This window comes from Typopeltis vanoorti, chromosome 1 (assembly GCF_054136105.1).
Source record: "Typopeltis vanoorti isolate ZY-2024b chromosome 1, IOZ_Tvanoo_1.0, whole genome shotgun sequence".
NCBI classification, from domain to species: domain Eukaryota; kingdom Metazoa; phylum Arthropoda; class Arachnida; order Uropygi; family Thelyphonidae; genus Typopeltis; species Typopeltis vanoorti.
This window is the reverse complement of record NC_143549.1, coordinates 111,124,192-111,141,235: the sequence shown is the minus strand read 5'-3', so window position 1 is coordinate 111,141,235 and position 17,044 is coordinate 111,124,192. Positions and strand designations below refer to the sequence as shown.

The 17,044-nt window shown below is 34.3% G+C and overlaps 1 protein-coding gene across 1 annotated transcript in view; it reads right to left on the bottom strand.

Moving 5' to 3' along the window:
- unc79 (UNC-79 domain-containing protein) overlaps positions 1 to 17,044 on the bottom strand; it is a 1,277,183-nt gene that overhangs the window by 907,264 nt on the left and 352,875 nt on the right. Inside the window, exons 15-17 of the mRNA XM_090395893.1 lie at positions 13,336 to 13,373; positions 5,819 to 5,922; positions 1,884 to 1,971 (exon numbers count right to left, since the gene is read on the bottom strand). Coding sequence (XP_090252019.1) covers positions 1,884 to 1,971; positions 5,819 to 5,922; positions 13,336 to 13,373 — 230 coding nt within the window. The remainder of the gene's footprint in view (positions 1 to 1,883; positions 1,972 to 5,818; positions 5,923 to 13,335; positions 13,374 to 17,044) is intronic.

Genomic DNA, 17,044 nt, shown 5'->3' with positions numbered 1-17,044 from the left:
GAAGGAGTGTCCCAGGTTTGATTCCCGTCGAAGACATGAGGAACTTGAGGATCTTCCTCAGGCATAGCCAAGTTAGCTGGTCTTGGGGCGCAGGAAGTAGGGTTTTTCGTCACGCAAGCAGGCAAACCGGCCCTGTGAACAAATGCTTCTACAGCCAAAAAATATACCCCCCCACACACACACACAGTGGCAGACTAGGCGACAGGTCGGTTGGGAGTGGTACTAACAAGTAGTCGCATCTAAGTAACACACGGACCCTGCATAGGAAGCGGGAATAATGCATAGTGAAAGAAGAATGCCTGATTGCACATATCGTTATTTTGTGATTCCTGAAGATGGTAATGTAACATTACCAAAATATAGGAAGTATTAATTAAAGTTTTAAATTAATATTCTAGTATAAATTGTCTTTCCCTAAAATCTGACAATTATAGTTATTTAATTTAGAGTTCTTAAAACACTGTTCAGACTTTGTCTGGATACAAACAACACAAATGCTTAAAAACTTGATAGGTCATACAAAATTATAATTATACTAATATCTAATTTAGATAAGCAAATACTTCAACAGCGAAAAATAAAAAATTTCATTTCAAAACATCTTGATCACAATGCACAAAGAGGAAACAAACGTTTAAGTAACAACTTGAATAAATAATATCACATTACTAACTTTTTAACTTTAAATTCTTTTTTTTTTAATTTGTGGTATATCTGAATTTTAATACAGATTTCCTACACCATGCAGGACTTGGTAGACCATGCTTGGAATACCCACCACAGGATATGCTAGAAAAAAATCACCTTACTTCACCATAAGAAATACAAATACAAGAGACTATTTCCAAACTCGCCTCTATTTTAAGAAACTATCCAAACCTAATAAATTCGTGTGCATGAAACTGCCTCAAATATAAGAAGCATGCATCCTCATTACATATCAGCCTAGTAGCCAAGAGCACCCAATCTAGCCTACTGTAGGCTTACCTTTGGTTCTACCCTGCTTCAGTCTCACTTACCCAATGTAGTAGTGCCTACATGCACATACCACCAGACTGTACACTGTCCCCTGATGATGGCTATTTGACTTTTCCTTTTTTTCCTGAAATACCAAAGTATTAATTATATTATTCTAATTAATATATATTCTACATTATCCTTGCCTAGAAATTATAATCTTGTTTAATCCTTTGTCCAAGTGTAAAGAAATAAAGTTTGCAAGTGAAGTATCTTCACGACTAAGCTATTTGTACATGGAGGCTGATGACTTCACATCAATTGCTTTAGTATCCCATAATGCAAAGCATAATTCTTTTTAGAAGTGCACAATGTTTTGCATTAAAGGAGGATCCCTACTCAAACCGGTTTTGACCTTTATCAAAGGTCTCATCAGTAGGAGCCAAACCCAGGAAGATACCAAGGCTGAATTAATGCAGAAATCTTACATTTATCATATTATGCACTTTTGAAAGGAAGTATGCTTTGCATTATTGGAATAACAAGGCAACTGACCTAAAGTCATTACCCTCCATATACAAGTAGCCTAGTCAAAGATACTTCATTCACAACCTTTATTTGCTTACACTTGGACAAATGATTAAACAAGAATATAATTTCTTATTTAATCCTTTGAGAAACCAAGCATAATTTACTTTCTAACCAAGTGAAAAAACTTTCTATATGTATTCGACACTGTACTATCCTTCTTAAAAAAATACCAGTATGAATAGTCAAGAAATAAGCCTGACCACCAGAACTATTAGGAGATATGAAGTACTGAATTCATACACAAAACATAATAAGCAAGTTTAGAGTTTATTATTGTGAAGATAATGATAATAATAATAGCAACAATAATGCATACTGCAATCACATTTACTTACCTCTGGAGTAATAATATCATATGGAACTAAGCATAAAAGTCGCTTGAAGCCTTCTTTAATTTGTATAGTTCGTGAAGGCCAAGCATCCCTACAAAATGATACATTAAATGTAATAAAAAATATATGAAATACTAAATATTTCACTATATAATAGTTTGGTTCAAGTAAGATGCGTCAATGCTTTACTGGCAACAATAAGTTACCATTAGAGTAGAGCACAGTAGATAAAGCAGTATATGTTTTGTCAAAATTTCCAAAAGTAAAATAAAATAAGTGATGTTATTTGTTAATAACTATTATTATTCTCTCATATTCTCCTTTTGTGTTAAGACTCAATGGCCTATGACAGCAAAGTAACCTCGCTTCCTACAAATGCAATGCTACTCATGATAGGGTGGTTAATCCTATCTGCACTGTGTATGTGTACCACAATTGTGAATCGGATATGTTCTTCTGGTCACTGACCTGTTTTTGTGAGATGAAAAACTGGGTTTTCAGGATGAAAAAGCTCTGCTACTTCCATATAAGACTGGCTAACTCATCTTCGATTGAAAAGTACTGATAAAGGTTCTTCCTGTCTAGCTGGGATTCCAATCCCAGGTCTTTCCAACCAAAAAACTGCATTTATACTGAGCTATCAAACTCTACTATTATTTCTATTATTATTTTCATGTGACATCTCCATTTAAACCCTTGAATCTCAACCACATTTAGTACTACAGGTGGATTAAGGTTAGAAAGTCTGGTTCTTTTACTATAGAGACCAAAAATGGTACTTTTTTTTAAACCACTTCAGTAGTACCACTAATAAACAGAGTGGTAATGTCACACTGGGTACAGAAAATCTTCCACATCCAAGAGGGGGAAGAAGGAGGAATTCAAACCTAGAGCTTACTGAGCCTACTGGTTGGAGACCAAACACACTTGACTGACAGGCTGCTAGATGAAGTCTTGTAAGTTAGAAACATCTGAGAAATACTGAAAACCAAACAAGAAGCATTTCAAGTAAAGTTAAAAGAATAATTTAAATTTTTAAAAATATGGATCCAATAAAAAATACAGAGAATTTTAACAATATCTTAACAAAAAAAATAAACAAAATAAAGAATGTTGAAAATTTATCTAGAAATTCAAACAGACAAAAACAGAAACAAAAGACCCAAACAGAAAAGAAATAAAAAAAGATGTGCAAAGTATAAGAAACAGAGCACATCAAAATTTGAGAAACTATACAAAAAAGAAAGAAAGAAAGAAGACAGAGAATTTTAATATAAAAATTACTGCAATCACAGAAAATGACAAATGCATAAAGTAAACAAAGGTTTCTTAATACAGGAAATCTACACAACTTTGAAAGACAAAAATGGAATACTTATTATGAATAGAAAGTAAATTATAATGATATATATAATCATTATTATATATTAGAATATTGCAATGTGTATAATTATTATTATTATTATTATTATTATTATATGGGAATCTCCATGGAGTCTGGAGAGTCATCATGGGAGAATCACACTAACTTTTATACACACAAAATCTATCATATCTCCTTAAAAACTCATTCACTGTCAGGGCACTCTCAACTAATTCTGGCAGTCCATTACACTCATTTACTACTCTCCACAGAAAAAATTGAGTCTGCACACCCTTACTAATCACTCTCTTACACAACTTCCACAGATGACCCCTAGTTCTCTGTCATATATTGAAAATTTTTCAATCTTATAAAACCCCTTTAATATCTTATAAGTTTGTATCATGTCTTCTCTTTTCTACCTGTCAACTAACCTTTGCAACCCATACATCTTCAATCAATCCTCATAGGGACTATTCCACGTACCTGTCACTTGTCTCTGAATCCTTTCCACCACCACCTTCTAATTGCCAAAAAGCCAGGTGATAAATCTGGGCACAGTAATCAAGATGCAGCCAAATCATAGCCTTATAAAGAGGGACAATAACTATCCTATCTATACTTGTTAGTATGTTTTTCAATATCCAAGTAATCCTTTGAGCTATTTTACCAACTTTTGCAATATGCTCTCTGAACTTCAACTCTTTGTCCACCATTATCCCTTAGACCCTAGCTTCATCAATTTCCTGCAATCCAGTACCATCAATGTGATACGCAATGCGTAACCTTTTCAACCCAAAGTACATAACCTTATATTTTGCAACGTCAAATTGACATCGTCATCCTTTGTCCACAATGCCAACTTATTTAAATATCTAGCAAGATATCTGCATCACCTTTATCAACTATTGTCCTGCCCAGTTTTTGCATCATCAGCAAACAACTGAATACCCCCCCCCTTAAATCTTTTCTTATATCATTAATATACAAATTAGAGTAATGGCTCTATTATACAGAACCTTGAAGTACTCCACTAGTCACCCTCTTTCCCCTGGATTTCACTCCACCATATACCTACTCTCTGGTGTACATCTACCAGAGAGTAGTATATGGTGCCACTAGCTTCATATCAATTTGCATTTGTTCCAACTTTTGCAATAGTTTTCCATGTGGCATTTTGTCAAATGCTTTTGCAAAGTTCTACAGTATCTTGGTATAGCCATTTCTCTTATCTAATTCTGCTATTGCTCTATTATAAAACATCAGTAATTTACTAAGGCCAGGACCTATCTTTTCAAAGCCATGCTGCCTACCATAGAATACTATATTCCCATCCACTCCTGAGAAATTAATTGGTCAGTATTTGCTACTTCTGTCTTATAGCCACCTTTATATAATGGAACTAATCTTAACCTCTTTCCACTCCCTTGGATCCTTGCTAGAGCTGGGAGAGTTGAACGATTTCATTAGAGCACTGTCAGTTCTCTTGTATTCACATTAGCACATGGACCAACATGCCGCCCAGTCCCAAATCTGTATTCACATTGGTATTTTTCAATATGCTGATCATCTCCTATTTGTCTATCTCAATTCTGAAATCAGATTGTCACATATATATTTGAAACATCTTAAGATATTTCAATTCTGCACTGTGAATGTTATTATTTCACTCCCTGCTTCTTGTACAGGGAATGATATTATGAAAGATACAGCATATGTTATTGTCTTAAAACGCCGAAGCCCTTTGGTCGGAAAGACCTGGGTGCGAATCCTGTCCATGACATGAGGAACCTTTATCTGGTTTCTCAACTAAAGGTGAGTTAGCCAGTCTCATATGAAGGTAGAGGGTTTATTTTTCCACCCAGAAACTTGGGTTTTTCATCCTTCAGAATAGGCAAACTGGCCCATGAACAGACACGGATCTATAGTCATAAAATACATACTTAATCCGTCATTAGGAGGGCTCGACCAGTCCTAAGGGATGATGGAAATATGGGGAATCCCATACATTAAATAAATTATCTTAAAATCCTAGACTTGTCCTCTGTATATTTATTTTTTATTAAATATTTATAAAAATCACCAATCAAGACACTTTTATATGGTCAAAACATTACTAAGTTATTATTGTACATGCCATAAGAACTTTAGGAATTAGCAATTTTATTTTGACACAAGATGCAGTAATATATCTATTGGCTTACTGCCAACTTTGCTTCTACCTTAATAGTGAAAAAAATCCACACAAGAAATGGTTATTAGCTTAGAGTAGTTAGGCTTCATTCATAAGTCTACTAACCATACTTCGTCAGTGATATAATAAAAACAACAATGAGACACTTTCTGCAAAAAAAAAAGAATTTATCATAGTGATGCCCTTTGTGTAGACACTATCTTCTCACCCATCAAAAAGATGCACACTGCTGAAATAAATGTTAGTTTATTTCAGCAGTGTGCAGAAATAAATGTTAGTTTCACAATCCTTATTATTCATTAAGTTTTAAATATAATACTGTGCAAATTATATCACTTCAGCTTTCATTGAAAACAAAAGCAAACAATCAGAAATACTTACCAATGCCCTCCTACCTGGGCATATTCAGGAGGATGAGGAAGAAGGCATGACACAAATACTTCAAAGTGGCTTTTCACAATATCCATTAACCAACCATGGATGTACTACAAAAAATTCAGAAATTCACATATTTTAAAATGCAATTATAAATTACTGAATGTAATAAAGATTATTAAAATACTCTTAATCACTTATCCAAGTGAATAGCTTCAAATTTAAATGAAGTAACCAAGCTAGAAATATTCCACAGAAGTCATCTATGCAAAAAATTGGTTTGCATAGATGACTCTTGATAAACCAAACTCATAATGACCACAAGAAGAATTTGGTATGGTCGATAATTTGCTACAGTGAACTTCCTGCCACCAGTTAAATTCCCTAATTTTTTTTAAAGTTTTCATGCCTGAGTTCACTAGTCTTTGATCAAGTGTTTTATTTCTAGCCTAACTTCTTGATCAGAGAGATGGGATAGAAATAAAGCAGGCCTGAACACTGGTTTTAAATGTTTAAAACTGATGTGAACACTGTCTTGTATATTATTAGTTGACTATCTTGGCTAATTTCTGTTTCATTTCATATGAATTTATTTGGCTGGCTCTACACCATATGAGCTTTGCTTATTCAGTTATCAATTTAAATAGATTTAATATGCTATCTTCACTAAAAATTGTTAAAATAGCTGAAATATTTTACTTGTTCTAGAGGTTTTCTATTGATAATGCAGTTGACGTTTTCTATGTTCCTGTTATTTTTATAGTCCGGTCTTTTTATTAATGTTGGTTTCATGCCAAATTTGCTTGCAAATGTTATTCAATTTAGTCAGAGAATCCTGGAAACTTTCAGTGGATATATTTAGGAGTACAACATCTGAATTAAGAAAAGAGCTAAGTGTGACATCTCTGATTCTAATATCAGGTTTAATGCCATTTCTTTTATGTGATTCATTATTCATAATATGATCCATAAATGATGAATAAGGGCAGAATAGTGTGCACCCTTATTTCACACCTGATTTTACATTAAAAACTCTCATATTTCCTTCAATTCTATTTTCTGACTTCAACTTAAATGCAGACTATGTATTGCTTTGCACAATGATCCACCTAACCCCATATAATATAGCATTTTGAAAAAGTTTTTATTATTATTAAAATCTGACCTCCATTGAGTCAGAGATGCATTGTAGTAAATGCATATTATCACACAGAGCTCATTCAACCATGCTTCAAGCTGATTCAATGTGTCTACATTCACAACACACACACACACACAGGCAATGCATTCCACTCACCAACCACTCTCCAACAAAGAATCTGCTCCTCACACATTTGTTCACACCATGGCATCTTGGTCTATCCCAGTGATGGCGAACCTTTTTACCCAGGTGTGTCAAACATCTTTTTTTTTAAATATCGACGTTGTTGATGTGCCACTTACATACATGCATTATAAATTTAACTACATAATTATAGATGGTGACTTATACATATCATATTAGGCTATTTATTTAATAGGACATTGATATCTATGAATTCATATTATACAATTAATTTAATAAAGTGAAATTACAAACTTACATTACATTTAATGACTTTTCTGTTGCTGAGTACTGGTAGAAAGTTGCTTTATAGAAGGGCTATAGTGTGGACATTTTAATGCTACACAGGCAGCGCTCAAATCATTGCTCAATCTATTTCTCCCTTTCAATTTGATATTATTTAAGGCAGAAAATAGAGTTTCACAAGAGTATGTAGAAGAGAAAATTGTTAGAAGAGCTTTAGCAAAGATTTTAAGAGCATGAAAGTTTTCGGGAAGGCTATTCCACATGCTTAGAATTTCACGGTCTGATTTTTTACACACGGTATCATGCAGACGTTCCCACTCAAGTTCTTCTAATTCATTTCTAAGAGCAATAAACTTTCTTTTACAGACAGGATTACACTGGAAGTTGGCTAGTTGCATTTCTAGATCTTTTAAATCCAACCACTCAAACCCATCTAATTTAAGATCCATGAATTCTGTTTCATCAGTATACTTTTATGAATTGGATTGTTTGTTCCAACATTCGAAATTGCTCAAATCTAGAAGAAAACTGCTCAGTTATTGACTTTAGAACTTCGATAGATTGGTTGATATGTTGTTCGCGATTACTGAGGCTGGTTTCATTAAAAACTTTTTCACTCGTGGGAAATACTTAAAATCGTTACTTTCTAAATCACGTTGAAATATTTTGAGTTTATTCTCAAAGCTCTTGATCATGCCAAACATAACATCGACAGATTTTCCGAAACCTTGCAAATGTATATTAAGTTCATTCAGGTGCAATGAAAAATCTGTGAAAAACATCAGCTTACTGAGGCAAGCAGAATCGTTCAACTGAGAAAATTCGTGCTCCATGCCCTTCGTATTTAAATATAATTTAATTTCATTTAAACATTCGACAAACCATTCAAGTATTAGTCCATGACTTAACCATCGAATATTATTGTATATTAATAGACCATTGTACACTGATTCAACTTCGCTTAAAAGTGAATTAAATTCTCATTTGTTTAAAGCCCTGACAGCAATAAATTTAGTTACCTTTGTCACAATTCTCATCACATCATCCAAATCCTTTAAGCCTGATTTCACACACACTGTCTCCTGATGTATAATACAATGGAAACAAACCAGGGGATGACCAACATAGTCTGTAAATTGTTTGATAAAACCAACATTACGGCCAACCGTATTAGACGTGCCATCAGTTGTAATCGAAAATATTTTCAATAAATCTATCCGTTTCTCATGGAAAACTTTAACAATGCAGTCACATATGTCTTTATCTGTCATGTTTTGAGATAAATTTTCTAACTTTATAAATTCCTTGTGCATAGAATCACCGTGAACCTACCTTGCAATAATAGCCAATAGAGCTGATGACGTAATATCTGTAGTTTCGTCGAAACAAATGGATAAACAATGGCATGAGTTCAAGTCTTGTTGTATTTGATTTTCTATACTAGCATTCATTGATATAACTCTGTCTTTAATAGTATTCCTACTTAATGGTAACTCTTTTATGCACATTACAATAGCTTCCTTATTATGAAAGTCCTCAAATAAAAATGGTGCACGCTTTACGAAAGCTTCTTTAATATAATCACCATCACTAAGTGGTTTCCCATGGCATGTGAAATACTGTAACTTGGGCTACTAAATTTGAAGGTCCTGAAACAAATTTAATTAAAGTCCCTGATTTTGATTCTGCCAGTGTTAGATGTTGCGATATGTATTCTTTGCGTTCTTCAAAAGTTTTTTCTAGGAGCCATTTGTGCTTAATTTCAAAATGTCTTCTTACATTCCAAGTTCGACTCACAGATAGCTCACCACACAATTTACAGAGAACTTTATCACCTCTATCAATAACACCATATTGTTCAGTTCAGGCATCTTGGAAATTTCTTTCACTTCCTTTCTGTGATAATTTTAGTTTTTTATTAGTGCTAGCTGCCATTGTAAAAGGGTTTACAAATTAAAAAAGAGCAGTTATATACAGCAGTAATAATTAATAAGAACTAACAATTACTGGAAATGAATTATACACCAGCAACTCAAATTACTTAAGTGGCAGACCATGCAAGACTACACTACTTCTTTCAGCAGGGTTGCCAGATTTATTACCGATATTTTTGTAGCAACCATTTGTTGCTACAAAATTACGTTTTACTCTCTATCATGCTACTAAATAGCAGCTATTTAGTAGGTTTTGTTGCGACGTCATCGTAAGTTGTTACTATTTGCATTATTTAGCAAAATTTACTGAATTTATTGCAACTATAAAAATGTTTTCATTATTTACTCAGATAAATTCAATATTTAATGCTGCGAATTATATTTTCTGTTAAAGTGGTTTTAAATATGTTTAGAACTTGTATTACTCAGTCGAGAGACTTGGAATGCATGCATGAATGAATTTCACACAGAAGACAAATGAAAACTTTAAGTTTATAATATATAAAGTATGTATTTATAAATTTGTATCGTATAATATTGATAATAATTTTATAAGTTTTTATAATATCACTATGACTATGCAGAAATTATAATGATTAAAAAAGAAAACATAAACTTAAAACGCTCGTTGTTTATAGGCTAGTTATAAAATAAAATAGAAATAAGCTAACTACAAAATAAAATAGAAATAGGCTAACTATAAAATATAATTCTTTCAATGAACCGAAACCTACCTTCGCCTTAACTGAGAGCGATCTTACACGATTTATCGCAGTCTTTTCATCAGAATGCCAATATCTTTCAACATCCAAGGTGTGTCACCTGAAACCCTGAAGTGTGTCAGTGCTGACATGCGTGTCATAGGTTCGCCATCACTGGTTTATCCCCTTCAATTCTATGAAAAATTTCATCCACATTAACCTGGTAAAAAAATGGAAGAGTATAATGTTTTCATGAAGATAGAAAAGATAAAAAGGAAGGTGGAGTACTATTGATGATGGAAAAAGAGTTTAACCTTGTAATTTCAGTGGTTAAATTATTTTCTATATCATCTGCAATATCCTTTTTTTAATGAGGCAAGGTTTCTCGTTCTCAAATTCATTGCTCATGAATTTCTCTCATGTGTTTCAGCACTATTTTATAGCTGTATTTAATATTGCAATATATCAATAGAAGGTAGAGATACAAGGAGGAAAAAGTGAGTGGGTTTGAGGCAGTAATGGTGTGAAATAGAAGTGAAATGAATGATATACTTCATTGGAAGTTGCTATAGACCTGCTAATGTGGATGGTAGTGACCAGGAAATATACATGCAAATTAGCCAAGCAAATAGGAAAAAGGTGATCACTATGGTTTGATTGGGATGACGATATAGCAAATGAAAGTAAAGAAAATTAGTTTGAGTTTTTGAGGGACAACCACCTAGAGGCAATGTCTAATTAAACGTTAGAAGGCTAAATAAGGTAGGTGTTAAATGAATGAAGAGATTAAACATGCAATACAGAGAAGAAAAAAAAAGGCATTATGAAGGCAACATAAGAGGAGTTGTAATAATCAGTTCCATGAGTTATACAAAGAACAGAGAAGGAGGATGATGCGGTTAGTAAAGATAGCAAAAGATCAGTGTGAGCAGCAGTTAGCTAATGAAGCAAAAAAAAAATCCTAGGGAGTTCTTTTGATATGTGCCCAACAAAAATAGATATGATTATGGGATGATGGCACTGATTGGAGAAAATGGTATAAGGACAAGTGCTGCAGAGGATATAGTTAAGATATTTAATGATCAGTTCATAAAGGGCTTTCATCCTTGTGAATGTGACATCATGGAGTTTGAGAGCAGTGGTTGATGAGAAGAAGAGACCAACTATGAGTGAGGAAGAGGTATATGGGGAATTAAGCAAACTTGATATTAATAATGCTGTGGGGACTTGATGATATATCAAGTATTTTGAAGGAATGTGCCAGGGAGTTGACATCTGCCTTGATATATTTGTTTAATGTGAGTATTACACTGGGTCAAGTTCCAAAGGAGTGGAAGGAAGGCAAGATTGTACCCACTTCATAAAAGAGGTGACAGAATTCAAGCATTATAAGCCAATCTGTGTCGGGTGTTGTGGTTAAAGTGTTGGAATGGCTGATGAGAATCAACATCTAGAATTGAGTTGACAACAATGATATTATCATTGTTGTCAACTCAATTGTGGACAGCATGGATTTGCTAAATGGAGGTCATGATTTGGTAATCTAATTACTTATTACAATAAGATGACAGCAGCATTGAACATGGGAGATGGATACCCAGTAGTATACTTACAAATGCTTTTGATAGAGTACCTTGATAAGTTGATAGTCAAACTAGAATGGACAGGGTTGTATGGTAGACTAGTGCACTGGATTGAAGATTGGCTATCTGATAGGTATCAACCAGCCTTAAGAGATCTGTTTTAGGGCACCGTTGCTGTTTAACCTCTATGTTAATGATATTGGGAAAGATTTGAATAGGAATATACAGTTCTTTACAGATGATGCAAAGTTGGGATAAACTATGAGGAGTAGAGCAAATGTTGTGGCCTTAGAAGAAAACTTGAATAGACTGAGTGGATCGTTACGGAAGTGGGGATGCCAGTTCAATATTGTGAAATGTCAGGTTTTAAAATTTGGAAAACAAAGATGAGAGATAGAATTTACTTTTGGTGGGGTTATATTGTTGGAGGTGGAGGAAATAAGAGATCTGGGGGATGATGGTAGATACAGATCTAAAATTTCAAGGACATATTGCCAAAATTGTGAGGACAACACAACGAATTGCAGGAATGTTGCAGAGGTCACTGACTCCTAAAAGTAAGGAGATTCTGGTTCTATTGTATAAGCTGCTGATAAAGCTATATATGGACTACTGTGCCTAGATTTGATTACCTGATTTTCAACAGGGAGTAGAGATGTCGGAGAGGGTCCAGAGGTGATTGATCAAAACGGAGTCTAGTGGAAGAGGGGTGATATGATAGAGATATACTAGTTGGTAAAGGGTTGTTAGAGGATTAACATGGAAGAGGTGTTTCATAAAATAGTAGGAGAACATGAGGTCATCCCTGAAAGCTTTATAAGGAGGGTGTGAACAAGAGACTGTGAGAAGCAGGTCTTTTGCATGCAGAGTTGTGAATGATTAGAATGCCTTGCCTGAGAGTGTAGTGTCTGCAGAGAATTTGAATATGTTTAAGGTAAGGCATGATGAGCTGTGTGCATGACAAAAGCAAAACCTCCTACATAAGTCTGACTGCAAGGGGGTCTTAGAATAATAATAAATGCTGCTAGACTTTCTGGCTGTCTAATAATCATCATTTGTTTAAAAATCTGCTTTAACCTTGCAATTTCAGTGGTTAAATTATTTTCTATATCATCTGCAATATCCTTTATTCTTAATGAGGCAAGGCTTCTTGTTCTCAAATTCACTGTTCGTGAATTTCTCTCATGTGGCACCATTTTATAGCTGTATTTAATATTGCAATATATTAATAAAAATATGTTATAAAATGACTAAATACTATAAAATCAAGAAAGACTATGTTAATATACCATAAACTACTAATGTTATATTGGGAAAAAAATACAATAAAACAGATAAAATGTACCAATTTTACATGGGTGCTAAATACACTTACCACTCACAATAGCCTCAAACCTGAACTCAAACCCAAACAAACCAATATGAGTGCTATTTCACCTTTATACATGGGTGAAGGGAATTTATTTCAAATTCCTCTTTTATTTATAGAAATCACAGTGCTTAATGAGAGAATGAATGTTTTGCATTATGGCTGAAATTCTGTTATTATTGTTTGAGAGTTTAAAATCATTTAGACGTTATACTGAAATTGGGAAAATAGCACTAATGTTTAAAATTCACTGCATTTTAAATATGTTCTAATACATTAATAATTAACTTAGCCTAATTAAAAATAATAATCATAGAGGAGTATTTTAAAGAACAAACAAACAAGCAAAAAACCATATTATCTTACTTCTCCTTTCAAGCGTTCAAGTGCATTTCCTGCCTGATCTAAAAAAAAAAGGAAACATTCAGGTTAATGAACTGTTATATGTATATATAAAGCACTTATTTACATAAGTAATATTTGCATTTGTTTCCTTTATCAAAGGAAAAATAATAAATTTAGTTTAATCCTTTATCCAAGTGTGAGCAAACAAAGTTTGCACCTGAAAGTATCTTCAGGACTAGGGTAAGGTGGTACAACACCGGGCAACTCGTTGCAAAGGTGGAGCAAGCTAACATCACTCCTATCTCAGTATCTCTCATAATGCAAAACACATCTCCTTGCAGATATGTATAATGTTATGCATTAAGGGAAGGGCCACTACCCAGACTAGTTTCGACCTTTATCGAGGTCTCTTCAGTGGGAGCCACGCCTAAGTGAAGATACCAGGCAGAAGCATTAGCAAGATCATCTCTACCTATAGAAGTTGCCAAACGGTGTGCCACCTTTTTATTAAATTACTCTGGATTTAGAGAAAGATGTTGAAAGTTTATTTTTCACTTGGTTAGACTATAATAAATTTAGTTTAATCCTTTATCCAAATATGAGCAAACAAAGTTTGCACCTGACAGTATCTTCAGGACTGGGGTAAGGTGGTACAACACTGGGCAACTCGTTGCAAAGGTGGAGCAAGATAACATCACTCCTATCTCAGTATCTCTCATAATGCAAAACACATCTCCTTGCGGATATGTATAATGTTATGCATTAAGGGAAGGGCCACTACCCAGACTAGTTTCAACCTTTATTGATGTCTCTTCAGTGGGAGCCAGGCCCAAGTGGAGATACCAGGCAGAAGCATTAGCAAGGTCATCTCTACCTATAGGAGTTGCCAAATGGTGCACTTTCAACATCTTTCTCTAAATCCAGAGTAATTTAATAAAATGGTGGCACACCGTTTGGCAACTCCTATAAGTAGAGATGACCTTGCTAATGCTTCTGCCTGGTATCTCCACTTGGGCCTGGCTCCCACTGAAGAGACCTCAATAAAGGTTGAAACTAGTCTGGGTAGTGTCCCTTCCCTTAATGCATAACATTATACATATCCGCAAGGAGATGTGTTTTGCATTATGGGAGATACTGAGATAGGAGTGATGTTAGCTTGCTCCACCTTTGCAGTGAGTTTCCCGGTGTTGTACTACCTTACCCCAGTCCTGAAGACACTTTCAGGCGCAAACTTTGTTTGCTCACAGTTGGATAAAGGATTAAACTAAATTTATTATAGTCTAACCAAGTGAAAAATAAACTTTCAATATCAAAGGAAAAAGATCAGTTAAAAAACTATAAATATGGAGAGTTTAGGGCATACCCATAGAATAATAAGCTGTGTCACAGCAAACACACTCAATGTCATTTTTATTAATTATTTTTTTTGGAGGAGGAGTGATGAGGAAGGAAAGAAACTGAATCTAGAAAAAAAATAATAATAAGGTGTACCATACCAACTAACCAATCATTAGATGTAATATACTGCTAAATGAGATGCTTCTGTATACCATTTTTACTTTAAATCACCATTTATCATTACTGACTACATAGTCACCCTGCTAGTTAACCATTTGTTATGATGTTCATGACAAACATCAGTTATACAACTGTGAAAAGGATTTTAACATTACAGTCAGGACTAGCAGATTATGCTCTAGATATTACTTCACACAGGATTAAATGGACATAAGACAACTGTGCTGCACAGGAGTCACTATTTTTAGAATCAGCATCTGCTATAAAACACTCCCCTGAACTCAACAAGTATGGTTATGCCAAAGATCTGGAAGCTAGTCATTCTAAGCCACTTTAGCCTGACTTTGATGAATTGACTCTTGTTACCTAGTACCTAGAAGATGTCTTGTTAAGACATCAATTCATTTTCAGTTACAAATAATTTCCACTGCTTATAAGAATCCTAATTGATTCTGTATGTGATTATTACAGTTGTAATTTGCACTGCGATGGTGGTTAGAAAAACAGAAATATTACTAAATTCAGTAAATTAATTAGTGATGTTTTACTTTTGGTGTTGTTTATACCATCAAATACTATTATGAATAATCCCAAACATCTAATACCATAATCTAGAAGTGGTTTTTTTTTTTGTGACCTCTGCTCTGGTTATATTTTTTATTTTTTTCTGATCTGCAGCATTACTATTTTTTAACAATATCTTCCATAATTAGTGATGTCAGTTAATTCAGAACAGGGACATGCACTATAAGTGTGACAAGCTCTTAAATAGGTCGCAAACAGGGAGTACTTGGTCTCCTGTTTTGTGCACAGTCTCAACAGTGTCAATGAATGATACTATAATCTGACAGAGTAAGAAGCAGAAAAATAATTCGCTAGTTAATCAGGAAGCATCCTACTGCATCACCATCAGGTTCAATCCCATGTATTATCTAGCAGTCAACCTGCAAAATCACTTGCAATTCAAACTGACTTCCCTTTCTGTAACACCACAAATCACACTGAAGAGATGCTGAAGTAACTGATGTTAGTAATAATCTAACACAAGTTGTTCATCTACTAAACAGAATATCGGACATTTTCATAATTTCCTCAACACCACTGGCCTTTTCTTAACTCTCCACGTAAATACACTGTACGAAGGTGGTCTGAAAAATTCTCGCCCTAACAATGAAAAAACTAATTTATAATTTCGAAATTATTTTTATTTTTCAACATAATCTCCCTTAAGACTAATACATTCATTCCAGTGATGCTCCAGCGCCATTATCCAGTCCCTGTAGTGGTTCTCAGTAAGATCTGCAAAATACCCCTCCACAACTGCAATCACCTCTTGATTTGAAAAAAAAAAACACTGACCAGGAGGAAGAGTTTTAGTTTGGAAAGAGACAGAAGTCAGAGGAAGCCAAATCTGGGGAATAGGTTGGATGTTCCAACTCATAGTGCAAATCCCTTAATTTTCCCATTGCCAAAACACCTTTGTGGGCAGGTGCATAGTCCTGATGAAAGATGATTTTTTTCTTCTACAAACTGGATATTTTCTCATAAATTTTTTCATCTAGTCTGGTTAAAATATTGCAATAATATTCCACGGTTATTGTTTTACCCTTTTCAAGATAATTAATAAACAAAATGCCTTTATCATCCCAAAACACTGATGCCATGACCTTTCCTGCTGATGGAACTGACTTTGTCTTCTTTGGCGCAGAACAACTGGCTTCTGTCCACCGTTTTGACTGCTGTTTGGATTCTGGTGTGTAATGGTGAATCCAAGTCTCATCCATAGTAATAAATCAATGCACAAAATCAGTTCTTTTCTTGTTAAAATGCTCCAGCACTGTTCAGAGATTTTCATGCGAGTGCGCTTTTGATCTGCTGTGAGAAGCACAGCACCCATCTTGTGCAAAGTTTTTTCATTTGCATTTCTTTATGCAAAATATATCCTACACATTCTTTTGAAATGCCTATAGTCTTAGCAATTTCATACACTTTGACTCGCCAGTCATCCAATATCATATCGTGCACTTGATCAATGATTTCTGGTGTTGTTACGCTTTTTGGACGTCCTTCATGTGGATCATCTTTAAGGCTGGTACGGCCACGTTTAAACTCGGCAGCCCAATTCTTATTTGTCGAAAATGAAGGAAAAGAGTGCCCATAAACTTTTACGAACTTCAAATGAATTTCTTTTCCTGTTAAACCTTCTTTTACA